Below are 25,998 nucleotides of genomic sequence, written 5' to 3'. Positions count from 1 at the left end.
ACTTCAAGCAAAACTGAAAGCTCAAGTATTTTATTTTTGGTAAAAATTCAATCACCACCTGCGCACAAAGCAGCAGATCCCAGAGCTGTTTCAAAACAGCAATGTCTCTCTGACAGAGCCTGAGCTGCTTAGTATCAGGGCTGCTCACTTCAAACAGCTTACAGGACTCCTGGAGATCTGCGTTTTCTTCCTCTAAACCTAGCATCTCCCTGTGACACTAACAAACACAGCATAAACAAAAGGTCAATGTATGTAAATGAATGAAAATTACTTCTGTGGTATGATGGTTTGTGTGAATTAGAATAAATAATCATTTACTTTATCTAGGCAAGCATATGGTTTCTCTGTGTTGTACTGGAGAGGAGCTTCTCTTTTAAACCTTTCTCGAAACTGACTCAGCTTTTTCTGTAACGAGAGACATAAATCAGCAAAAACATAAGCATATTTATCCTCAAGTTTCAATAAAAAAACTTCAGACTTTTAAACCTAAAAACCTTTAATTTTACTTAAAGAACTGAAAGTTTACAGTTGAATCACTATTAAGCCATCAGGAAAAGAGAACCTCACCTCAAAGTCCACACACTTCCTGCGAATAACAGCCACCTCTGCAGTATGAAGAGGAGCAACCTCATGTTTCAATGACCAGGCAAATTTCTTCATGTTGTTCCACTTCTCTGGCAACTCCTGAGACGGTTAAATGCATTACAGTTTAGTAAACGTTCCTCATCCAGAACATTTTAGTAATGCAAGCATATTAAAATTCTGGGAAAAATAATAAACTGCTAATTATTTAGACAGCATGGCCTATGCTAAAAACTTTAATTAATCATTCCAAATCCTACAAGTGAATTTAGGCATCACAATAATAGAATGTACGGTACGAAAGACTGATATTAATGTTGAAATTTGCTAGAAAATTAATAGAAATAGAATTGTCTATCTTATTAAGTTAATAATTGGTCCTCCAGCTGTTCCTTATATGTACATTTAACTTTTCCGGCCTCTTATTGCTACCTGCCCCAACTTTTTTGGAATGTGTAGCTCTTTGTGAAATCCAAAATGAGCCAATGCTGCCAATAAAGTTGACAGAACTTTACAAAAAAGGTAATAACAAAACAGATATACAAATATGACATCCTTAAAATGGCCACCTCATTACATAATTCCTGTTTCATAGTTAGTGTTAAGAGCTGTCAAATTCACACCTCAAGCTGCATGTGAACACACTCAGGTAGGGTTTCTCCATACTGCTCCAGAAGATTGACCACATCAATGACAGGTTCAAAAAGCTGGTCTGTACTAGTCTGCCTGTCTCTGATCTCCAGCAGGTAACCCATCACCTGCACAAGAGCCTGGTAGTCTCCACCACACCCCGGCTCCTTAAGCCTGGATTCCGCCCGGAGCATGAACTCCTCTAGTTCACCAATACTGAACAAAACCAAGATCACAAACCCAGCAAAAAATCTATTGCTTTTATTGACTAAGGAAAGCATTTGGAATTTGAAGGAAAATTGGGACATTAAATTGATTTTTCTAGGTAATTACGAAAGGGGCTCTCACCTGCCGGTAACATAAGACATCAGGTGCTCTTTAAACATCCAGCTCCATTTTTTGATTATGTTTAAAAGGCTCATCTTGAATGAACGGATATCCACTCTAAACCAACCGTCAAACACCTGACAGTCTTCCAAACGGCTGACCTCTGCATACACTTCTTCATAATGATTCATCTGTTGTGAAAGGAGACAGCTTACTAATAAAATGACAAACCTTTCTTACTACTATCAGAAAACAGGTATCTATGTACATCTAGATTTAATGCTGAATTAATACGTTGTTCAAAACCTGATATTCAAGAAGAAACATTAAAAGCTGCATAGTTTCACCTGTTCTTTGAATTGTGTTGTGCTGGGAGGATTTTCTGGAAATGCATCTTCTCCATAGGCTTCCAAATCTTCAGCTGTCAGTGCATGACCATAGAGGAGGAACTGCCTGAGAAATTCAACCCTGTCATCAAGCCACAGGGGACTGTAGCTGATAAGCGTGTCCTGGTATTGCAAGGCTTTCTTCATCACTTCATCAACTCTCTCCATCACTTCATGTCGGAGATCTATTAGGTCTAGCATGTCCTCGACGTCAGCCTAAACAACGTACCAAAAAACCAAAAAATTTCTGCATATTCAGAAATAAAGAGAAAGAGCAGGGATACAAATGTCTGAGATCACTAGTGAAAATGATTATAATTTGTAATTTGAAAATGTAATAATTTAGAAAAATGTATTATATTAACCAATTAATATATGTAATAAATATATTTCCAGGTATACATTTTATTTTGAATCCCATATTTTCAATGTGGTCTCAGATATTTGGAAGCCACTCTAAATTCATTAACTGTCAATACCTGATAGTCCTCCACGCTTAGGTGAGGTGCCACCCTCTTCACCTGAGCAGACATCTTGAACACATCTCCTAGTAATTCTTCCACCAATTCATAAAGACCATCACCACCATCTCGATCCAGAGACGGTTTAAACTTTATCTCAGATCCCATCAGTAGTATTTGAGCCTCAAACAAAGGAGCTTGCCTCACTGATCCCTCCATATTCTCGATGAAAAACTCCAGAGAAGTTGAGACAGCACTGAAAAACCCCTCCACCACCATGTCATCTACATACTCCAAGTAGGCCTTCCATGCATCAGAAGAACTATCCGCTGCAAAAAGGACCATGCTTTCCTGGGAAAGAAACAAACCAGAAAAAATTAATGTTAGAGAAATATGGTGTAGCAAAAACCATCTATAAAAAGACGCTCCCTCACCTGTAACAAATTATGGATAGTTTCTCCATCTTTCCTGAGACTGCTGTAGCATTTAGCCCTTCTTCCTGCTTTATCATCCAGTTGTAGTGTTGCTTCTTTCTTATGGTCTTTTCTGCAGAACATTGGCTGTTTGCTCCAACCATTCATCATAACTTTCATCATCTCAATATTGTCTTTAGTTTTTTGTAGTCTTCTCTCCAGCTGGTAGACAGTGTCCTTCAGTGTGCAGATGTAGTTCCTGCAGTTCTGGTCTTGCCATGTAAGCTCAGTTTCTGCTTGATGGATTTGTAGGTCAACAGTCTCCATCTCCTCTTTCATAAGAGGAGCCTCCACTTCAAGAGTTGTCTGCTTCACCTTGTTATACCACTGCACCAGTAAATGTAGGCTCCCAAGGTTCTAATGGAGATCAGGTAAAAATGTTCATATTCATGCCATAGAGTAACCAAATTTAACTGATACTAAACAAACTACACATTTACTAACCTTAAAGAACATCTTTCTATTTTCATACACCTTCATGGCAGCAGAAGGGATGTTCATCTGATCAAAGATTTTCAGGTGTTTCACGTCCTTGAGCACTGCAATCAGCTAAGGTGAAAAAGTTCAGTATTATGCAAATGAATACACTGAAGGATTCCTCAAAATTAGTCGCTTTAACAATTTAAATGAATGCCTTATGCTGTTATAGATTTAAACACACTACATTTATGTTCTTCACCTCTTGATTGACGTTTACCGACAGCAGGTCAGTGCTGGGATCTCTTTTGATTAGGGGCTGACCCAGGTTCATCTGGCAGACCTGGTTAATATTGCCACACCAGCTCAAATAGACCTGATTCTCATACTCATCTAAATGAGAGGACATCTCCAGGTACTTATGATAGACCAGTTCCATTTCCGCTCCTTCGATACTCCTGTAAAATAAATGCACCATCATCTTTCATTATTAGCATTAAAGAAAAGAGAAAACTGTAACAATCTGAATAGAATTTAAAACTCTTACATATCCAGAACAAACTGAAAGTTGTTCCAAGGGATCTGAATTCTGTCTCTAAGCATTTTTGCCAACTTCAGGCAACCTGTCATAGCAGGCATGTTCTTGCTCAAATGCAGTTTGTTCCTCTTTTTCTGGAATTAAATTATGAATTAAACAAGGTCCTCTTTGTTCAAGAACAAAAATCTGTTGAAAAACAACTACTTTACCTGCTCAAGATGAGAATCAAATAGGTGTTTGCATCTGTCCAAATCGTCTGCAAAAAGCTGAATCACTTTGGAGAAATTAGGAACAAACATTTCCTTTATGATGTCTCTCTCCAAGAGGGGTTTGAGCACAGCAACCAGCTTCAAACATAAAGATTAAAGGTTATACAGGTTTGGATATTTTACAGTACCTTAATTTTTTTGTCTCATTTTGTTATGTTGCAGCCATATGTTAAACTGCTTTAAATAACTTCTATTTTGAATACAATACAATGTGAAAAAAAGGACTTTTGCAAGGCACTGTATGCTTTTTCCGATTAATTTGAACTAAATCGGTCTCACCAGAATTGCTTACTTTGAAAACTGATTCCAATCCTGAACAATCTTGAAAGGCAAGGCACAAAATACTGGACAGCTGTCGATCAAAGTCTGCAACTCTTTCTTGGAAACTTGAAAAGTCTTTTTCGAATTCCTTTACACAAAATGTAAAATTTAAGAAAATCAATACTTTAACGTCTTTCATAAGTTAAATGCTAAATATAATATTATATCCAGGTCAAATTCATATAAATTATAATTAATTCCTTAATCATTTGTTTTTGATTGTACATTAAGTAACAGTGCGTTGAACAATATATGCTGATATTTAAATAATTTTTCATAGTGACATATTTGGTTTTAAACATTACTATAAATGTGTTACCAAAAAGTTACATGACAAACAGCACAAAAATGATGATTTATGGGAACAATTAAGCCTTTGAGAAGGTTGCCAAATATCAGGCATGTTGGATCCAAACATACCCTATACTTACAAGAAAGCCCCAGGAACACCATAAAATTGAACTATAGCAACTAAAACAAACAGTGAGAGTTATATCTGCTATTGTACCAAGCACTCATACATCACATTATCTACACTGACATATTCACTGAGGCATTATTATCATACTATCAGACATCAAGTTGTTTAAGCTACCATTGAAAATACGTGTTTCTATATGACTTATTGGGAATGTTATCTTATGGCTGATTCTGTTCAATCCCAAGCAAGAAATACACTCCATGTAACCATACCTGAGAAGTCAAATCGAGTGGATTGTATTCTTGATCCCTTATGGTTTTGCAAAGCTGGAGAAACTCTGCATATAGTCGGGAGACCTGCTCAGTGTAAACCCTTCCTCTGAGACCTCCAAAAACAAGCTTCTCCAACCTTTCGAACTCAAGCATAGTGGAGAAAAGAGCCTGGAAAACATCGCCATTTTTCAATGTCTCACAAAATTAAAGTTAAAAGAACATTATTGCTCACATGAATAAGACTGAATTGCGGCTGAAAGTGGAAGTGTATTTGGATCCCTTCAAAAGATGTACTACTCACCTTCAAATGTAAAACACGAGCCAAGAAGCCATCAATTCGAGTAAAAACAAGAGCCGAAGGGAAATCCCAGCACTGTGGTGTACAATAATGACTGGCCAAAGCAGCCACCTTCTGTCTGTATGTCTTGAATGTTTCCCTGACACACCTGAAAACTCCCACCACAGTCTGTAACTTCTCCAAACCATCTTCAGTCTCTGCTCTCAGCAGCTGCTCTGCACAGAGATATGAAGTGGCCTAGATGGAGCAAAGATTTACATTTTGGTTACAAGAACAAAATTTTAATCTGTATTCTAATTCTACTCTCCTTAATAGAACTTGCAGTTAATACACGACTCTTCTGCAAAACAGATAAATAGTAAAAGATTTGTAATTGACTGATGCATGGGTAAATTGTGCATATGACTGCCCATACAGTGAACAAAAATAACAAAATCAAATAAATAAATATATATATAAATATATTTTAAAATTGAAAACACATTTCATGTCAACCTTCATATAAAAACATTCAAATAACATATTGAAATATATTTCAAAATGTATTTCAGGAGCAAGAAAACACAAACAAGACATAAAAAAAAAAAATGCCCCAAAAATATATTGGTGGAACAAATATTGAAGCACATTTATTTTAAAACATATTTGAGCAAATACATTTTTGGACTTGTTTTGGGTATTTTGAGATCTATTTAAAAAAATGGAAAAATATTTAAAGTATAGGGGTCCATTACAAATGGAAAGGAACACTATTATAAAATTTAGGTCCAGGGAATGTATTTTTTTGTATTCATGTTGGTTTTATATGACTTTGATACTATTTTCAAGATTATTTTTTAATTTAAAGATTTAGCCAGTAACCAGTAAAATGTACTACGCAAAATTATGTAAAATTTATGTTTTTCTTACACCTTGAATACATGTGAGTGTACACATCGTAATCATTATTTTCAATCTTTTTGTTTTTATAATTTTATTTTTTTCTACAAATATCATTAATTATTATTTCCAAAATATAATTTCATTTTTGGAGTAGTCGCTCCACATGACATTTTAAAACCTAAACTAACCTTGCCTTGTCATAAAGGCTAAATAATCTTATCTTAAGAGACTTGTTCACCTTGACACAGTTATGAGCAGGTTTCTGCATGTTCGTCGCACCACATGACCGATTTGGCAACCGAACATTTTCAAATAACACACTAAGCATAAATTAGAAGACTGGCACATATGTCATACCTGCCGAATGAAGAGGTTGCAGAGCTCCTGCAGCAGAGCAACGATGCGAGCAGGTGAACGATAGAATGAACAGTGAGTCCAGACCAGAAATATAAGATGAAAGACTGGTGGAATGAGTGTATGGAACGATGAAAACTCATCCTCCTCCAGTTGAGAGATCAATGATCTAAGAGGTTGAAGGTGAAGATCTATAGCTCTGGCTTCCTGCAAAGCTGAGAGACAAATACACATAAATGATAAATGATAACTAGGCAAAATATTAACAGAATGGTATTATGTAGTAGGAAGAAAAGTAGAAAACTCATCTGTATTAATCAAACGTATTGGGAAAATCACGTGCCTTACCATCAAAAACAGCCTCTGTCAGAGCCTTGAATGATGGGAAATAACTGCTGTCTATAATTTCCAGAATCCTCATCATTTTCTGAACACAAGGACTGTGTAGCTGAGATTTACAAAGATTTAGTATATTAGAAAACATTTCTGCTTGCTTATACTCTATGAAATGCTTGTTTCTAGACGAACCTGATCATGAATACTCTGTATGTTCGTTTTCCTGGATTTCCAGTAATCAAGTTCAGCTTTTGGTCCAGGGTTCAATTCTGTCACAATCAAGTCAGCAGAATCTGCTCTTAAGACTTTGTGGATCATGTGCATCCAGCTGATGACCATGGACTCAATTGCATGTATCATGGCTCTGTTGTGACTGTCTTGGCTTGTTTGAAAATGAGAAATTGATTGTTGTTTTAGACAAAACGAAGACACTTCATGCTTTTTAATCTTACTCTTAAGAGTCAGACTACAAGACAATAACCAGAAAAAATATAGCATATTAATTCATCTTAAAACAAGACTAAGATTTTCGTTTTTTAGAGTTACTGTTTTAAAGTCTGATTTATCTTGGTTGGTAAGATTTGTTTTTTAAATGTATTTGAAAGTCTCTTACGCTGGCCAATGCTTTGTTTATTTAATTAAAAATACATTAAAACAGTAATATTTTGAAACTTTATTACAATTTAAAATAATTGTTTCCTATTACAATATATTTTAACATGATTTATTTATTCCTTTGAAGTCATATCTGAATTTTCAGCAGGCAGTACTTAAGTGTTCAAGAAACATTTTTTATTATCAGTGTTAATAATATTTATAATTATTTATATTTTATCTTATATTTTATATATGAAAGTGCACATCTTTACTGCTACTTTTGATCAATTAAATGCATCCTTGCTATATAAAAGCATACATTTCTTCTTAAAAAAAAATTATTAACTCCAAACCAATAACGGTTTTGTATATCATTCCCAAACAAACAAAAAAACATTCATACAGTGTGATCGATGTCTCTTGACACAGCTCTATCCATTCTCCGAGGGCAGGAACAGGAAGGACGGTTTTGCCATAATACTGTCCCCTCACCACGGTGAGCTTGCTTTGCAAATTCTCTATATGTTGCCTCACATCCCGTGATATTATATTCGGCCACATTTGGTGATTCTTCTTGTTCAACAGAAGCGGCAGACAGACCTGGATGCAAAATATTGACAAATTTTACAGCCATTTTTACAGGCTGATGACCATGTACTCAACTGCATGCATCACACCAGTGTTTAACAATGTAAATCACATGTTCAAATTGTATACTTCTATTCACTTATGCTGAATAAAGAAAAGAAAAGGTGGGTGTTCCTGCTAATATTCAGTTTCATTGTGTATTTATTTACTTTTTTGACAGCAAATCAAACAGTTGTGGACTTTGGAGGTTATAAGTGTTCATTACCTTCTCCATGGTGTCTGACAGCTGTGGCAGAAAGGAGGGTGACAGCACCCCAAAGAGTAAAGAACCCCTACAGGTTTCTGGCAGGATGGGGGAATTTCCTTTTTTGAGAATGTAAACTTTCTTGTCTTTAGAGAGATGACCAACCTGAAGTGTACACGTAAAACAACGGCTTATTGTTGCTGTATAGTATTAAAGGAACACACCTGTGGTCTATTTTGCATGGATTCAACAGGCCTATTAGGCTAATATAAGACACAAGGATATGTAAACACAAGGCCTTTTTGCTGACTTACCTCTGGAGAAACAGTTGGAGCGTTGGACGCGTTCACGCTGAAAAATAGCAGTCTAACACGCGCTTCGAAAAACGTTGCAAAAAGCATTTTATTTTTTTCAACATTGACAAATTTGTCCCACGCATCAGTTTTGAGTTTGAGCATCCGGCAGAGTATGTCGCCTAAATACCGCACCCTGGGGTCTTCGGAAAACGCTGCTTCTTCCTCTTCTGACATGTTTGTTGTCCTTGTGGAACAGAAGCAAACTGTCCAAACCTTAAAAGAAAAAGTTGATGCGTATTTTCTAAAGCAGGTGGAACGCAATCAGTGTCACGTGTTTACATATTGCTCGTTCAGCTTCATGCGCGCTGAAGAGATTTAATTCAGAGAAAGTGCAAAAAGGGGCGGTACAGCGTCCGGTTGCCTTGGTTTCCATCCAACATGCTACATTATGTACCCCTCCACCCAGACCACAAGTCAGTCATGACCAAAATGTTTGTTCCACCTGTCAACAGCAGCGATTAAATTAATATAGTCAATTTGCACCAAACTCGCACGCATTAATGTTCCCAAAGTTTTCCAAAAAAGTTCTTTTTAAAACTTGTTAAATTCTGAAGAATTCTCTTATTCATTCTTATTTTATGCAGGATCATGCCCAATAGCATTTCAGAGTGAACTCAACAAACAAACAAACAAATAAAAACAAATACATTTGACCAAAGAAGTGAAAAAATGTCAAGGTCGTCGCGATTGTAAAGAATATTCAGTAATATGAATATTACTCTTAAACCCTGTTTTTCTTATTTTATCTAAAAAATAATGATGGATACATTATGATGAAATGAACTGTAGCCTACTGCACAACCAGAATGACCCAACTATGCCCTTATAGTGAGATTCTTGAGAATTTGAATTGTAACGTTCTAAATATTTCAATGTGATATTGTCAGTAATTGATAGAATAGCATTATAAATAATAATAATAATCATCATCATCATCATCATTCATTAGACATTAAAATAAAACTCCAGAACTGAGGATTAAATGCACATTTGATATTAAATTCTTAACTGTATATGTCTCACTTACAGACTTCCACTGTTGCACACAACTGATTGTTCACAGGTCGTGTAAGTGTGAGGTGTATTAAAATGAGGTCTCTGCTGACTTTCACGTGAGTGCACCAATAATGCCCTCTAGGGGCCTGGACCATTGAAACACACTAATGAACGCTGTCTGCTGACTACAAACCAGACATGCTGTGCCTGACGACACTGCTTTATGAGGTTCCTTAATTCTGCCCTCCTTTTGGGAGCTGTTTTCCACAGAACTCATAGTTTATTAAAAATAAGGTAGGCTACATATTTAAGCATTTAGAGTCAATATAAAAACTAGCAGAGCTGGTAAATAGGCTATCCGGCACATTCGCGTCTCAGCCAGCAGCAACTCTCAAAATGATTGCATTTTATAAACCTTGTTTTCAGTTTTTTTTATATTATTAAATAAATTAATCATAAAATATCAGTAAAATATATATTTTTTTAATCATAATATATATATATATATATATATATTATACTATATTATACTTTTTATTTTATTTTATTTTTTCTTTACAGATTTTATTCGTTTGTGACTTTTTTTCTTTTACAAATTGACTATACTAAATAATTTACATTACATAATTATCCTGTTTATGTATTATGCCCTCAGTTATTGTTATTTTTGTATTATTTATTTATTTATTTTGCTTATTCGTTTCCAAAGCTATATGGCGCAATATTCCGATTTCCAATCATTTGCGACACAGAATCTAGCAAACGTTCTGAAACTTGGCGCCAAAGCACGTCAAGTTAACACTCTTGGAAACCATGGGAATGTCGTTTGAACTGAACAGAATGCGATATCCGGCCACATGCGGCCGTCCTATGAGTACCCCTGCGGTGTCATGCAAGCTTCATAAAAGAACAAATTTGTTATCCTCCACCCGAGGGCATCTGTTGATGGATACGTCCTCCCAGGGGTCGAGAGGAAGTAACCATTCAACAACCGCTGCTTATCTCTCTTTACTTGTTTTAAGTGTTCCTCACTTAAGATATGACAGACTGAAGTGCTCCACTTGGAAGGTAAAAAACGCATTTTTTTTTTATTCATTTCGACGGCGAGTTGCAACGTATTCCTTCCTTAACTGAGCAAAGCGTCTGCTGTTCGGGATCTGTGTGATATAGGTTACTGTATATTTCCTTGAGGCTGGAAACTAATTCCAAGAGTTTCAAAATGTCATTAAAGAATAAATAAAAATGCAGGAGCATGCTTGTTGGAAAAGCACATGCTAACATAAACCATAATGTCAGAACTCTATAGTGCAAAAGTATTTGTGTAGAAAGTAGATGAAGAGCCAGATACAAGGGTTGTGGGCATTCCCACGGGGAAAACACTTGGCCGCATGTGTCTAGTGGTAAGCTTTATCCTTTTTAATAAACCTCCAAAAGACTGGTGCTACCCTATTGACCTTAAAGAAGATTAAAACAGGATAGGCCTCATAACTGTTCCTCATAAACCAAGTGCATTATTACACATGGAATAATGTGAATCAGTATTAAACCATTCAAGTTATTTTAACCTTTAACATGATTGTTTTCTATAACTTTAAATGATGAGACCATTTATTTATTTATTGTTACACTTGTTGTGTTCCCTGTCAAAAATGGCCATCCTACAAATAATTGCTTGTTTAATTGCCGAATAATGTTTTCAAACTTGTTTTTTTCAATCAGCACAGGTTTTGTATTTTTTTTTTATGAACTGAATCATCATAGGCCTCATTTTTAGTGAACAAATTCTGCTTTTTACTCATTAAATGAGGAGCATAAGCTCACATCAATGAGGCTTATGATCAGTCAGTTCCAAATAAATACATGTTTTGTGAATTTTTTATTTATTTATTGCAATTTATGCATATGCAGACACCTCATTGGCCGTATTGCCAGCTTCCCCCTTCTGGATGACAGAGTGTGGGGTGCAGGGTCTGTGGCACTGAACCGTTTTGTCTCAGATTCCTCAGGGGCCTGTGTGGCATTAGTCTATACATGGCCTTTTGATTCCTTATAATCCCAGCGCAGGCGGCCCGACGCTGGCAGCCTGATGAGATATTCCCCTCACAGCTCGTGATTTACGACCTTGCAGCCCGGCACTTAGTACAGAGAGATCAGAGGTGCTTCTGAGGCCAGTATAAAAGTTTTAATATGCACACCTCGTGATCCCAACACATTCTGCACTCTGGCTTTACTGCCCAAAGAGGATGGGTCAATAAATGTTGAAAAAATACATACAAGACTGCATAGGAGACTCTGCTATCTAACCACAGCCAAAGTCTAAAATCATTTTCCTATTTTATAAAGAGTGTTTCTAAAAGCAAGCTTACTCTAAATTGCTGAAGTGTTTTTGCTGGATGAAAAACATGTACTCAAATAACCCTTCTGGCTTGGACATGTTTTTCAGATGTGTGATGTGAATCATTGTTTTGATAAACTTTCATTTTTACTCTTAAATTCTTCAGTAAAATAACAGGTTTCCAATCACTTTAAACAAGGAAATGCTTAACAAGATTTTCTTACAGAATATGTCAACAAAACATTAAGACTTAGAACAGAGTAAAAAATTCACAAACCAGGCCTTAGTCTTCTACATTTATGAGTTCATCTGTATGGTAATTTAATGGCGTTTACTGTTTGCTTTCCTCTTCAGCATGCACTTCCCGCAATGGTGTCCTTTTTACAAGGGAACTAAAGACTCAAGTGCACATCTTTTGTGAGTGTGAAGCCAGACTTTGCCAGCAGCATCTTAAAGTTCTGCCTGTGGATCGTGGAGTGAAGATGTCATTGTGTTTTTAGAGCCGTAGCCACATAGTTGCGAGATTTGCCAGCAGGGTTGTGAATGAAACGCTTTGACTTCGATGACTACATTCTAAGGGAGTTTTGTCCCTACATGAAAATACATAAATCTCATTTTAACATAAACTGATCTCTAAACCTCCTGCCTAACTTTAAAAAAAAAACAACAACAACACTTCATGTTTGTATTGCCACGGGCAGATAATAAAGTAGAATGTTTTTTTGTTTTTTGTTTTCAATGATACATAGAACATAAATGATTGTTATATCTAAATATAGAGTTAATTATTTGAATTCATATATGTTTTATATAAATATCATAGGTCTATACCATATTAAGAGTAAGTCAAAACACCATACTCAGAAAGTAATGACTTCAAAACATACAATGAAATCTACCAAATAATAATAATAAAAAAAATTAACCTATTCATTTGACCAGTTATCCAAAAAAGGCGAGTCTGTTAAGCCAATATGACTAAAGTGTGAACCGAATGGAAATGCTCAGCATGTAAATTCAAGTTCAAACTGATTGTCTATATTGAGTGTCCTGGTATTGTGCGCATCTCAGAAATCACAAAACATAAGCACAAAAACTTTGTATTTATAAAAATACATTTTATTTCTGAAGTTGGACATTCATCTAATTATTATGAATGTTACTACTTTTTTTCAGAATGTTCAGAAAAAGCTCAAATCTAACATTCCCTTTATGTTTGCAAAATAATAAATAGGAATGTTGCCTTAAAGAGTTCACCCAAAAATGCACTTGTCGCCACCTACTGGCGCAATGATGCAAACAAATTTGAATTAAGCATTTTGGTGAATTGATTCAAAAGAGCCAAATCACTGAGAGTAATCAAAGCATATATTTTACATACAATAGCTTCATTACACATAAAGGTTGTAATAAAAAATAAGTAGGCTAATTTTATGAATGATACAAGGCATATTTACTAAATAGAAAATGTAAACTATAAATGGGCTTGACACACTATTTTTATACATCAAAAGTGTTAGGGTAAAGATACAGATAATGGCTTTGCTGCAAACCACTTATATATATATTTATAAGTATTTTCTGCCTCCTACCTTTTTAAGGTTTTACACCGCTGAAAGACTCCCAAATCAATGTTTTCACCACACTGTCACGATGTGATACAAACAGTCTGATTTGCATTGATAGCCCCACGCTCTGATTTAGTAACAGTGATATCAGAGCTTGTCTTCCCCTTTCCCTCCCCTCAATCCTCCCCTCTTTTTCCCTCTATTTCTGTCTGTATGCCAGGGGGGTGTGCTGTAAATGGCAATACCAATTCACCTGGACTTTACTAGCTTGTAATGGGCACATTTGCTCCAGCCCCCCATCATGTGCCTATCATAAGGCACAGAGGTCAGCTCTCTACTCCCAGCACTTGATTGAAGGCATTTATGCCAATTATGGGAAACAGCCTTTCTAGGCTAATGACCTCAGCAACCTTGGACTTTTTCTCCAATGGCCTCTGTGACCACACTACCTAAGGTCACCGTCTCTTTATGGGTCTTCTCTCCCTTTTGGAGCCACTGAATTGAGACACATTTGCATTTTTCTGTATTCCAATGTGATACACACAGCTGGTCTTTGTTATGCATATTCATCATGGATATGTATGTAATTGTGCCGCCTTATATTGTCTGTAACAATTACAATCCCCCATTCAGATGAGGCTGAGCATCTGAATACTCAAAAAAAAATTATTTCTATGTATTTGTAACGGTTAAACTATAACCTAAAGAAACAAGACAATCGTTTTCTCAAACAGCATAATGGACGCATTGCCATATACAGCTGACATGACACTAAAACCACAAAACACTGTGAGCATGAGTCAAATCAATAACCTGCATTTCATTCAATTTCCTCTATGAAATTAAAATGAGTTTTTTAACTTTTCCCATTAAATATAATTGCAGTTCATCTAGTTTCATGAAAACTAATGATGAAAAGAGGCCTGTGGTTAAGATTTGGGTAAATGATGGGGCAGGAGTTTGCTTATAGGGCCCCATCATTACCACGATTACCCTCTGTTTGTAGGATAGAAGACGCAGACTATTACTGAGGCACCATATACTGCTATTTCATCGGGTCAGTTTGGGTGAGGAAAACATGATTATTTTTCTTTTTTTTTCCCTCATCAATTTGTTATAATGGATACAAATAAAATATATAAAATGATCCGTTTAATATAATATCTAAAACATTTGTATAAATTATAATAACATTTTTGTTAATATAATAATATAAAAATATATTAAAAATATTTTCATGATTAGATCGTAATTACATTTGTAAGCTAAGCACCCTAATAGTACTGATATTTTATTGGGTCAGTTTGGGTGAGAAAAACATGACACTTTTTTATTTATTTTTTATTTTTTTGTGGTTCTCATTTATATGTTGTATTAATTTGATATCATTAAATATAAAATATATAATTGTATATTAAACAAAACCATTGTAATATATTTTTTAATGTTGAAATATTTGATTAAAAATAAATAAAATAATACATAATTATAAGTTTAATATAATGTACTAAAACATTTTATGTTGTAATACTATGTTAATAATAATAATATAAAATGATTTAAAAAAAATTACTCAATATTTTCTCAACAAAGGGGCCACAAGGTACCTTATAATCTTTTTAAAATGCTTTAACACAAAAATCTCTCAGTAACTACTGTTTTTTATTGAAAAAAACACACATTTGAATTCGCTGGAATCACAAAATTAATTGTGGGTAAAAATGTCCCCAGTTTGTGTTCATTCAAAAATTTGCAAACAAACATCATTATCATATGTATAGCAGAGATACTAGACAAAATACTGTAACCAATACAGTTTCCGTTATAATCCCTGAAATATTTTATTTTTAAATATGGACTTAGGGAATGTATTTTGGGCCCTGAAACACTGAAATCTCTAAAAACCATGATGCTAGGATTTTTATTCCCATAGGAACCAGACCTAATGGTTTAATCCCCCCGTTCCCTGTGTATCTCTCCCCTGCTCCCTCTTTAAACGCTCTCTCGCTCTCTCACAGACCTTGCAGCCTAATCGAGCAGCACCTATTGCTCTCGCTGTGAGATTATTAAGTAAATTATTTTAAGATCAAACGACCAGCAGTAACAATGAAGCTCAGTGCAAAAACCTCTGGTCTTCCATCCCCCCCATCCACCATCCCCACCTCCCTGTTCCTCTCAAATTAAAGCTCTGTGGGGATCTCTCCACACCTCTCAGGTGAATTCCCCCAGTGCCCTACATCCTCCCATTAGTAGCCTTTTAGCTGCAGGCCAAGGTAGGGCTCGCTAATTGGCCTCGGGAACAAAACTAACCCACTGACAGGCACAAACTCGCAGGGAGCTAAAATGGGCAAATTGCCCCTGTCCCGGGCAGCTGCTGTGTGACCAGTGTGGCCAGAGGCAGACTGGACTTTCCCGGATCATGAACTGTATCAGGTGGCAGTTTAACGTGGCTGGGATGGAGTTTAATAACTACAGTGTTTCAGTTTTTTTGTTCAGTGAACGGCAGAGAAAGAGTTTTAAAATCAGCTCACCAATATTTTATAGTTAATTTTAGATCTCATTTGATGTAAACATTATGTCACAAGCTCTACCCCCAAGTGAAACATATAAATACTAAAATGTATTTGAAATAGATTATTTCAGGCTTAGTATACACTACAAATTCATTAACATATTTATGTGCTTAATAAAAATACCCAGCAATTAGCATACTAATCTGTTAAAGTGTGCTAAGCTGAAACAAATAATTTTGTACTTAATGCACTTTAATTGTGCAGAAGTAGTGCTGATGTCCAACTAAAGATATACTGAAGTATATTTAATTGTGCTAAAGTGGAACTATTGCAAGAAAGGTACACTTTAAATATCTTGCATTTAAAGACCGATATATAAGTTCATACAACTCTCATCAATAGTGGCATTGAAACATATTTTAGGCTTAAATGGGTCATATGATGCTGATAAGAACATTATTTGGTGTAATGAAATGTGTTTATGCGGTTTAAGGTTCAAAAAACATTATTTTCCACACAGTGTACATTATTACTTCTCCTCTATGCCCCGCCTTCTGAAACACGTACATTTTTACAAGGCTTATCGGTCTGAAAAGCGAGGTGTGCTCTTATTGGCCAGCTATCCAGTGCATTGTGATTGGCCGAAAACCTCAAAAGTGTGATGGAAATGTTACACTCCTTATCATATTGTGATGCCCTGTCCAGCCGGAGCTATGAGACATAAACATAAAACCCATTATAAATGTGATATAAACATGATTTCTAGTCATGTCCTCTTTTGGAAGGCCAAACAAAGTAGTTTCGCTTTCTCAACAAAACAGTGTCACACACCGCGCGCGGCCTTGAGTGAGCAGAGGCTGGCTTGAATGAGCAGAGACAGGCGAGCTTGAGAACGGCGCGGCCGGCGGTTTCTACGAAGGAGCGTACGTTGGGCTTGTGGCAACCACATGTGACGACCTTGGGCTGGACTCCGCTTCATCTACGGTGAAAGCCGATCCAGCGATCCACAGTGCAAAGTTGATGTTTTTCCTCAGCGACCAGCACGGATCAGCTCCAGGCAAGACGAAGCGGATATCATCCTCTTTTGGAAGGCCAAACAAAGTAGTTTCGCTTTCACTATGAAACACACAGCGCCTATATGACATGAAGTCGGTGGCAACAATACTACAATGAGAATAAAAGGTCCGCCTTCTTTCATTGCTTGAACATCTGGACGGCATTATGCAAATCTTCCCACATAGTGACGTAGAGATGTGGGAGCGTGTTAGAACAAGCTGTTTAAGGAGGGTGTGGACCAGTCTTAATTTTGGTTAAAAAATATATCTCTTTGGATTTGAGACTTTAGTCTTTGTAACTTTACAGATCTTCTTTCCTTCTTACAAGAGCTTGTAACACTCCAAAGAGAAAGGAAAAATTTTAATCACGTAATATGACCTCTTTAATATTAAGAAATGTGCATTGCGCACAAGTAGAACTCCAAATAAAGTTCAATTATAATTTTTATATCAGTAAGTCTTGAGCTATATGTCAGTAAATTTAGGTTAACAGATTTGAACTACACTTAGTATGAAATTTTTTTATTTTAACTTTTTTACCAGGGACTTTAGTCTCTTCATACATAGCTTAAAGAAAAATATTACAGATATCACATGAAACACTTAAAAGATCAACAGGGTAAAGCATTCAGTGTCGGCAACAAAAGTTTTCCTTCCATTGTGATGCAATTTTAATGCAAATTAGCCAAACTGCCAAAAAATCACACAATGCCTTTTGAACCTGCTACTGCTGGTCATAAAATCTGGTGTCATCTGGTGCCCACATCCTTATTCCTTTGTGGATCTTATGAATTCAGACTAAAATGTTTATTTTAATCATCCTATGACTCTATGACATTTATTTGAAATAAAGAAAATAAGTTTTAGGCTGCAAGCTACTTTAACACACTGTAATTAAGAAGTATTTTACATTTTGGTGAATATTTTTGTATTTGTAGTCGCATTTGATTTTCCTACAATTTGTCTGTTTGAAAATGGAAATGCTGCTTCATAAAATAGTTATGTTTTTTTCATGAAATCAGACTGAGCTATTCAGAATTCATAATTTAAAGCAGTTAAGCTAAACCTTAAAAACAACACTGACCCTCAAGCTCTTTTTTTTTAATTTTTTTTAAAAGTATTTAAAAGTATTTCCCTGGCACAAAACTATATCTCATTTAGGACGACAACTTGAACTCATAAATTTACACTAAATGAAACAAGCAAACTTAACTAAAACCACTGAATCAGAGACGGAAATAAACAGCAGTGCTTAACTAAATATGCATTTTGCTACATAAAAGCATACCAATGAATCCTGATGTTAAATCTGCATCCAAAACCAAATGATTTGCTGAATCAGACTTCACTACTAAGATGTTATGGTTTGCCGATACTATATTCTAATTGTCTTGCCAATAAAGCTTTATCAAATTTATTTGAATTGAGAATTATGAAAGCATGTTTGATTACACTAAGTGTGGCATACTCAAAAATCAATGTTTTTTTGAAAGTAGCTGCTGAAAAGTCCAATAAAATTAGAGGCATCACTAGTTATTTACTCTTTAACATTTTAGTGCTGAATACCTTGGAATATCTACATTTTCTATTGTCTAAAACAACACTTAAAGCGTGTGTGAGAGAGAAAAAGAGAGAGAGAGAGAGAGAAAATGTGTGCCATTAGGTAAGTTCTCAACCCATTATACAGTGATTACCCAAAGAGCTTATGAAAGGTTGCTTTGATAGTGTGTTTTTAAATGGGTCAAAGAAAGCTTCTTGCGGCTCAGGGTAATTGGAACTTGAATCAATTGTTTGTAATGTATGTCAGCATCACACTTCAAAGTCATTAATTTAACTCCACCGAATGAGATCTGTGGATTGTCAAGGTGTTTCTAGAGCAATGGGAAATTATTAGTGCAGTCAATTCCTGTGATACCTTGACAAAACACAAACATGAAATAACTAATACAAAAGCAAGAACTAATTTCCAAAGAGCAGGAGGAGCTACAGCCAGTGTCTTTCGTCAGATTTTTGGGATGCAGTGTCATCCATCACATGCTCTAATTCCCGATGGCCTCCCATTGAGAGTTTGAAATGTGCATGTAATTTAATTTGAAGCCCCCCGGTCACTCTCGGCATCCTCCCTGCATGTTTGTCAATGTGCTGTAATCTCATGCTCAGTGGGACCTTAAGTGCTGATGAAATCAGATTGTTGAGTGTCACGTCATTAAGGAACGCTGCAAATCAAATGGCGAGTGAAGTGTTCAACACCTTTCATCACCTTGTTACTGAGATATTTGCCTATGGCTGTTTGTTTAAATTTTGCATTCTTAAAGGAAAGGTTAACCCAGAAATGGAAAAAAGCATTATTTACTCGTGCTCAAATTCCAAACATATATGGTGTTAACTTTTCTGTTAATTTTTTATTTTATGTTATTTATTTTAATTTTTATGTAGCTCTTGTCATACAATGAGTCATACAAGAATATAATTTCTTTTATGGACTTTTTTAAACTTGAATATGGGCTTGGGAAACATATGCTGATTTCATGCCTTCTTTTCTTCTTTTGTTAATTTTGATAAGTAACTACCCTCTTTGTATTTGCATGCATGCATTTGGCAGATGCTTTGATCTGAAGAAACTTGCACTGCATTGACGTACATATCAGTTTACACATGTTCACACTGATGCCACCACAACATGGTGGCTTTCACACATGATAAGCAGATTTTGTCCTGGAGCTGACCCCATCATTAGGCCCTAATAATCCAGTCCTTCACTGAGATCGCCAGACCACTGCCTGGGAAATGCAGCTCTCAGTCGTGTCTGGTCCTGACGACCGCAGGGCTGCGGGAGGTCGTGGTAAATAGCGACGAGAGTCATATTCGGGACACAATGACAAGTTGTCCTCTATCATTAGTGCCGTGTGGGTGCCGGTAGCTGCGGAGCGGGGTAGCAATGCAAGCAGATGGAACCGTAGGAATGGCAGTGAAGGGACTTTGTTGCTGTGTTTGCTGTTGTAGCTCATCAGCACTGACCACCTAAACACACATGTGTTAGATGAGATGTACTACAGTATACGCTATTGTGATCAAGCAGCTATTCAGAATCTATCTCATGTTCTTTCACATAAAAATGCACAATTACACATTTAATAAAAAACTCTGCAATTCATACACACAATGACTTGAATATACCTTTTCTATGATTAATTTATTTTTTAATTCCTTAATTAAAATGTATTTATTTATAAAGTCAGAAAAACCAGGGTGATGCAAATGTGACCCTAGGACAATATATGACAATATATGGGTGAGATACAACTATTTGAAAATCTGGAATATGAGAAATATTGAGAAAACTGCCTTTAAAGTTGTCCAAATGAAGTTCTTAGCAATGCACATTACTAATCAAAAATAAGTTTTTACATATTTGGGGTAGAAAATTTACAAAATATCTTCATGGAACATGATTTTTACTCAATATACCAATGATTTTTGGTATAAAAGAAAAATGGATAATTTCCACCCATACAATGTATTTGCTGGCTATTGCTACAAATATATGGCCATTCTACTTGTGACTGGTTTTGTGGTCCAGGTTTTTTTAAAGAAATTATGTCAAGTTATGATGATGTTTGGGTTTAAATAAAAGTCATGTTATACCATTGCCTTAAAAGTGCAATGATATTTATAAATTAACAACTCACAATATTTATGAAAAAAAAAATCTATTTAAAAATTATTTTATTTTGAAAAAATGATTCACGTGTGTACACACAAAATATAAATGTTTCATTTTACTTGATGGTTACACCACATGACTTTTCAATAAACTATTTCTATGAACTTGGCACGTTTTCTTTTTCACTCATTTGAATCAGTTTTCATTATTGAGCACCATTTTGATAAAATGTATATGTTCAGAGAATTAAGTTACTTGGTATAAACGCATTTTCCAATTGAATAAATCAAATTAATATATATATTTTTAAACAATTATATAAAATAAATAATGCAAATCGTCTTTTAATTTTCTCCTGTCATATTTTAATTTCTCCTGTAGTTCTTCTCGCACACTATGTACACAGGTCTTCCTGTCATTTAGCGCGCTGCAAGACAGCATCTCCGTTATCTTCACTTTGACACCTTTGAAAGTAAACCATTAAAATAACAATAAACGGATGCAAAAACAAAACAAAAAAGAGCCAAATGTCTTTGATTTACAAAAGCAGGGCTTCTTGTCCTTAATTTTAATGTTGGGACCTTTGATTTCCTCTTGAATGGAAGGCTTAACTGATGCTAAGAGTATAGGGCAGTAACTGAAGACAATGAGAGCTTTCAAAGTTTAAGTGCCCATTCAAATGCTAAGAAAGCAATGGCTAATTATATAGTTCTAAGACGCTTGAAAGTCTCTTATCTGTCTTACATTAATGCCGAGTCACTGATGTGCTGTTTATTTCCCAGCAGTCATCTGGTTTCCTGCCCAATGAATGACAAGAGAGGAAGAAGGAGGTCCAAGCCTCTAATGATTCCAGTGAATTTAGATTTCAATAGGGCACTGCTCTTAATGACAGTCTTCACAGCTTTGCTGCATGGTAGAAACCACACTCTTCTCTTTCTGTACAAGGTTTCATCTGCTGTCATTTTACAAACATTTCTTGTTTTGAAGCGTAAACCAAAGAGTCCTGGCTTTTTAGGCCGTTTCTTGTGTTTTGATATTGGGAAAAATGCGTCAGTGTTTGCCTTGACTCTAAATGAGCGCTTGGCACTCTGACATGAATGAAGTCATTCATCTCTCGACCATTATCTCAGTATCTACTCAATTATATTAGCAAGTCAAAGCTGTTTTTAAAGCAGTTTGCAATCTTTCTAAATTCTAACATTCAGTGCTTTATGATACACTGAGCCTTTTAAGATAGTTTGTTCATTCTTGTCCTCCAAATTCCTTTTTTTACACTCTTAATATCTAAAGACCGGCCAATTTCTAACCCCTCTGGCTTTCCAAATCCCCTGTGAGTTCTCCCCAGGGATACGGATGTGCAAAATTTTTTTCCTTTTTTTCCAGCCAAATAAAAAAAGTACCATATCACACAAAGCCAGCTTAAATTAGTTGTTGCCGAGCAACCAGCATCAAAAGGTCCATTGCTTAGGGTTGAGGATGCCTGTAATTTAACACTTTGTGGGCACACTGAAATCACAATCAGCTAGCCAGAGTTTTCCGCAATTAGACCATCCGCACTCCCCAATTTAACACCGCTGCCTTTAGACAGTGTTCTGTTCAGACTGAAAGCGGTTCATCCACTGAATAACAGGAAGATGGGTATTGTTGGTCACATTTACCGATATGATACCTTAACAGTTTTCATTCATTCTTTATTTATTTTTAATTTTTTTCATTGTGTGTCTAATTTTTTACACATTACGATAAATGTTCCAGTATACACTCTTAAAAATAAAGTTTTTTTTTTTTTTTTGCCTTCTATGGTTCCACGAAGAACCTTCAACATCCATGGAATTCATATTCATGGAAACTTATCGTGACACAAAACATTCTTCATGGAAAACGGTTCATTATATTGTTAACATGTTCTTCACATGTTTCAATTTATACTTTTTTAAAATAAAGAAGTCTTTATCTATGGTTTCATGAAGAACCTTTAACATCCAGGCAACCTTTCCATTCCTCTACCAAGGTTTTTTTTTTTTTTTTTATCAACTGCAAGGACATTATCCTATACGAAACAAAAAATACAACGAATACATTGTCATTTGCATAGTAGAAAATGTTTCTGTGATGATGCAAATCCTAATTTGCATCTCTCACAAATCATGTGAACATTTGTTCCATGATATCTTAATTTTTTGTAAAGTTCAGCTTGGTGATTATTCTCCTGCTGCCCAGATGAAGATTGTTTGTTGATTGCGCTCAGTATTTACGTCTGTCCTGTCTGATGACGGTAGATGAGGCCTTGAGCTCCGGCTGGGACGAAGATGCTTGCCGCAATCACAGTCTTTTACTCTCCTTATGAAAATTCAGTTTTTGCAGTGGCCAGCCTGCTAAACCAAACCAGACAGACGTGTGTGAAGGTGGTCTGGAGGTACATTGGAGACTGGAGTGCTTTTCTTTCCCCCTGTTGATTGACTCATCAAATCCCAACAGTTATCTAGCTGTCTGGTGGGACTTGTTTGCTATTGATTGATTTGATGGGAGAAAGAAATCATTAGGACATTGAAAGCAGAGAAGGAAATCTTGTGATTCGCTGAAGTGGTCTGAGTGAGTTGATGATACACAGACATTTACAGAATATTTTATGAGCTGATACATTTTTCAGGCACTTTGCTGAATACTAGACAGTTGAACAGAACAGCATTTAATGGAAATATCAATATTTTGTAACAGTGTATATATCTTTACTGTCACGTTTGATCAGTTTAATTATTATTGAATTTTTTTTTATCCATTTGTCATGATTTATTTAATTTATTAACCAGGTGTGCCAGGATTGCCACTGTTGCCCTCTCAAAATCGTTGCATGTCAACTTTCGTTAAGTCTGTCCACACAGTTAAAAGTGCTTTGACACGTTTAACATGTTTTTGTGGGTGTGCCGTTTTTAAAAGTTCCTTTTTGAAGGCCTTATTCTGAGTCTTATTCCTGTGCTTCACCAGGAGGAAATTTACTGGGCTGTAAGTGGTAGGTAGCTAGCATGAAAAATTACAGGAAAGGAAAAAAGAGAAATGAAGCAGAGGAGCATGTTTTGGCATGTGACTGTGGCGTGTAGAGATGTTGTACGCTACATCTGGGAGAGACAGATCTTCGACTCCTCGCTTTTCAGTTGAAAGCTGTAGGAAAAATCCAACTAGTTGGAAGATAACAATCAATAAAATTAGCATAACCGAAAATAAAACTCTTGAGTGAAAAATGGAAATGGGGGCTCAGACAAGTACTTCCTACTGGTGATGCATCTTAGTCTCTCTCAGACTCTTTGACTTTTGTAATAACCGAATGAGGATGATCACAGGGGCCGCCACTACACACAAACCTCTGACCCCAGCTTCAAACGGAGAGCAACAGTAAATCATGCCACGGCAGATGCCCTTATACATTCCCATTGAGCAGCCAACTCCCCTCGGGCCAAGTTTAAAGGAATGCCAGTAATGTTAACCGACTACCTCAATAGAGCCTCAGGAGAGAGACACACTTTTATACTGAAAATATAGTCTAGCTGATGTGTTTTCAAAGTAAATGGTTAAAGGAATAGTTCTTCCAAAATGAAAATGCATGAGTTTAGTTTTTTGAGTAATTTAGTATTACATCACTTTCTCAGCACTGGATCTTCTGCATTGAATGGGTGCCGACAGAATGAGAGTCCAAACAGCTGATAAAAACATCACAATAATCCACGCGACTCCAGATGCTGGGTGTTTGTAAAAACAAAACAAATCCATCATAACAACATTTTTAAAGAGTGAACCTAAAATATGAGTCCTCCAGTGAAAAAGTTATCAGCTGAATCAGGAGAGAAATACGCACAGATCAAGCACAAGCAAAAAACTGTTTTAGACAAACATGTCAGTGGCTTTTGATGTGAGGAAAAACAAATGATGGAGGTAAAGTTATTGTTGATTATGGACTCGTATTTTGGCTGGCTTAAAGTTAAAACATCTTTAAGATGGATCTGTTTCCTACAAACATGTGGCTTTTCACTTTACAAGACATTACCTGATGGACTGGAAAAAATTGCGCGATTTCTAAATCACTTTATAGCATGATTTTCCGCAGCCCCGACCTCCCACAGTATGTTATCTGAACCAATCAGGATGCAGCAGACCTAAGTGGAGCGCGAGAACAGAGCAGACTGGGCATATGCCTAACTCCAGGTTCAGACACTTTGTCTGTGATGCGTAGCCTTTTTTTTCAAGCCCCGGTTAACGGATCAGAACGTTCACACTGCACGTGGTAAAAGATGAGAACAGAAAAGGTTATAAATAGAAAGGTGCGAAAAGATATAATATCTTGCGCATGACCTCAGAGAGAGTTGTGAGTGCACAGGACACAGGTTGAGTGAGAGGAGACACGTTTTAAGGCAGCGTAAGTAAGGCAAAAAAACCTTCCCTGAACACGGTTTTATTTTATTTTTTTATTAGAATTTTTTGCCATATGTCTAGATTTTGTTTGCAATCTTTACTTAGTGATTATTTTGACTTAAATCTGTTCTAGAGACATGTTGCAACTTTTTGATAAAGCTCTCACTGGTTTTCTTTTGGAAATATGTTTCAAATTTATACTGAATGCATTTATGACTGTAAAGCATGCCTGTGTGTGTCAAAATCGTGATTAAAATCGAAATCGCTAAATTGATAAAAAAATTGTGATAGGTTTTTTTTGTCCATATCGCACAGCCCTAGACTGGAGTCATGTGAATTACTTGTTTTTAGCAGCTGTTTAGACTCTCATTCTGACAGCACCCATTCACTGCAGAGGATCCATTGGTGAGCAAGTGATGTACTTAAAAAATTTCCCAAATCTGTTCCAAAAAGAAACCAAAATCATCAAATTTAATTTTGGGGTGAACTATTCCTTTAATAATTTAAAGGTTAATCACAGTAATGGTGACTATTCGAATTAAACTGTCATGTTATATTTATGTAAAATGGTTATTTCTCTTACAGATGTTTTCACAGCTAGCCTGCAGAGATTACAAAATATATATATTTTTAAATATTTTACTCCAATAAATTACTTTAAAAGCCTGGCTCTTTGGCATTCATTCTGTCTAATTGAATTTGTTTACTGTC

General features: G+C 35.9%; 1 protein-coding gene across 1 annotated transcript in view; it reads right to left on the bottom strand.

The window, feature by feature from the left end:
- The window catches only part of si:dkey-233k19.3 (dynein axonemal heavy chain 11), a 75,454-nt gene extending 66,401 nt beyond the window's left edge, over positions 1 to 9,053 (bottom strand). The window contains exons 1-21 of the mRNA XM_059567508.1: positions 8,711 to 9,053; positions 8,418 to 8,561; positions 7,968 to 8,164; positions 7,160 to 7,349; positions 6,980 to 7,079; positions 6,635 to 6,846; positions 5,399 to 5,632; positions 5,098 to 5,265; positions 4,376 to 4,492; positions 4,024 to 4,161; positions 3,824 to 3,948; positions 3,539 to 3,734; positions 3,304 to 3,408; positions 2,821 to 3,216; positions 2,405 to 2,737; positions 1,887 to 2,141; positions 1,561 to 1,730; positions 1,206 to 1,428; positions 568 to 684; positions 319 to 405; positions 59 to 217 (exon numbers count right to left, since the gene is read on the bottom strand). Coding sequence (XP_059423491.1) covers positions 59 to 217; positions 319 to 405; positions 568 to 684; positions 1,206 to 1,428; positions 1,561 to 1,730; positions 1,887 to 2,141; positions 2,405 to 2,737; positions 2,821 to 3,216; positions 3,304 to 3,408; positions 3,539 to 3,734; positions 3,824 to 3,948; positions 4,024 to 4,161; positions 4,376 to 4,492; positions 5,098 to 5,265; positions 5,399 to 5,632; positions 6,635 to 6,846; positions 6,980 to 7,079; positions 7,160 to 7,349; positions 7,968 to 8,164; positions 8,418 to 8,561; positions 8,711 to 8,926 — 3,882 coding nt within the window. The 5' untranslated portion in view covers positions 8,927 to 9,053. The remainder of the gene's footprint in view (positions 1 to 58; positions 218 to 318; positions 406 to 567; positions 685 to 1,205; positions 1,429 to 1,560; positions 1,731 to 1,886; positions 2,142 to 2,404; positions 2,738 to 2,820; positions 3,217 to 3,303; positions 3,409 to 3,538; positions 3,735 to 3,823; positions 3,949 to 4,023; positions 4,162 to 4,375; positions 4,493 to 5,097; positions 5,266 to 5,398; positions 5,633 to 6,634; positions 6,847 to 6,979; positions 7,080 to 7,159; positions 7,350 to 7,967; positions 8,165 to 8,417; positions 8,562 to 8,710) is intronic.
- Between the last annotated feature and the right edge of the window lie 16,945 nt (positions 9,054 to 25,998).

This window comes from Carassius carassius, chromosome 15 (assembly GCF_963082965.1).
Source record: "Carassius carassius chromosome 15, fCarCar2.1, whole genome shotgun sequence".
Lineage (NCBI taxonomy): Eukaryota > Metazoa > Chordata > Actinopteri > Cypriniformes > Cyprinidae > Carassius > Carassius carassius.
The sequence above is the reverse complement of the archived record's forward strand: the minus strand, read 5'-3'. Positions and strand labels throughout refer to the sequence as shown.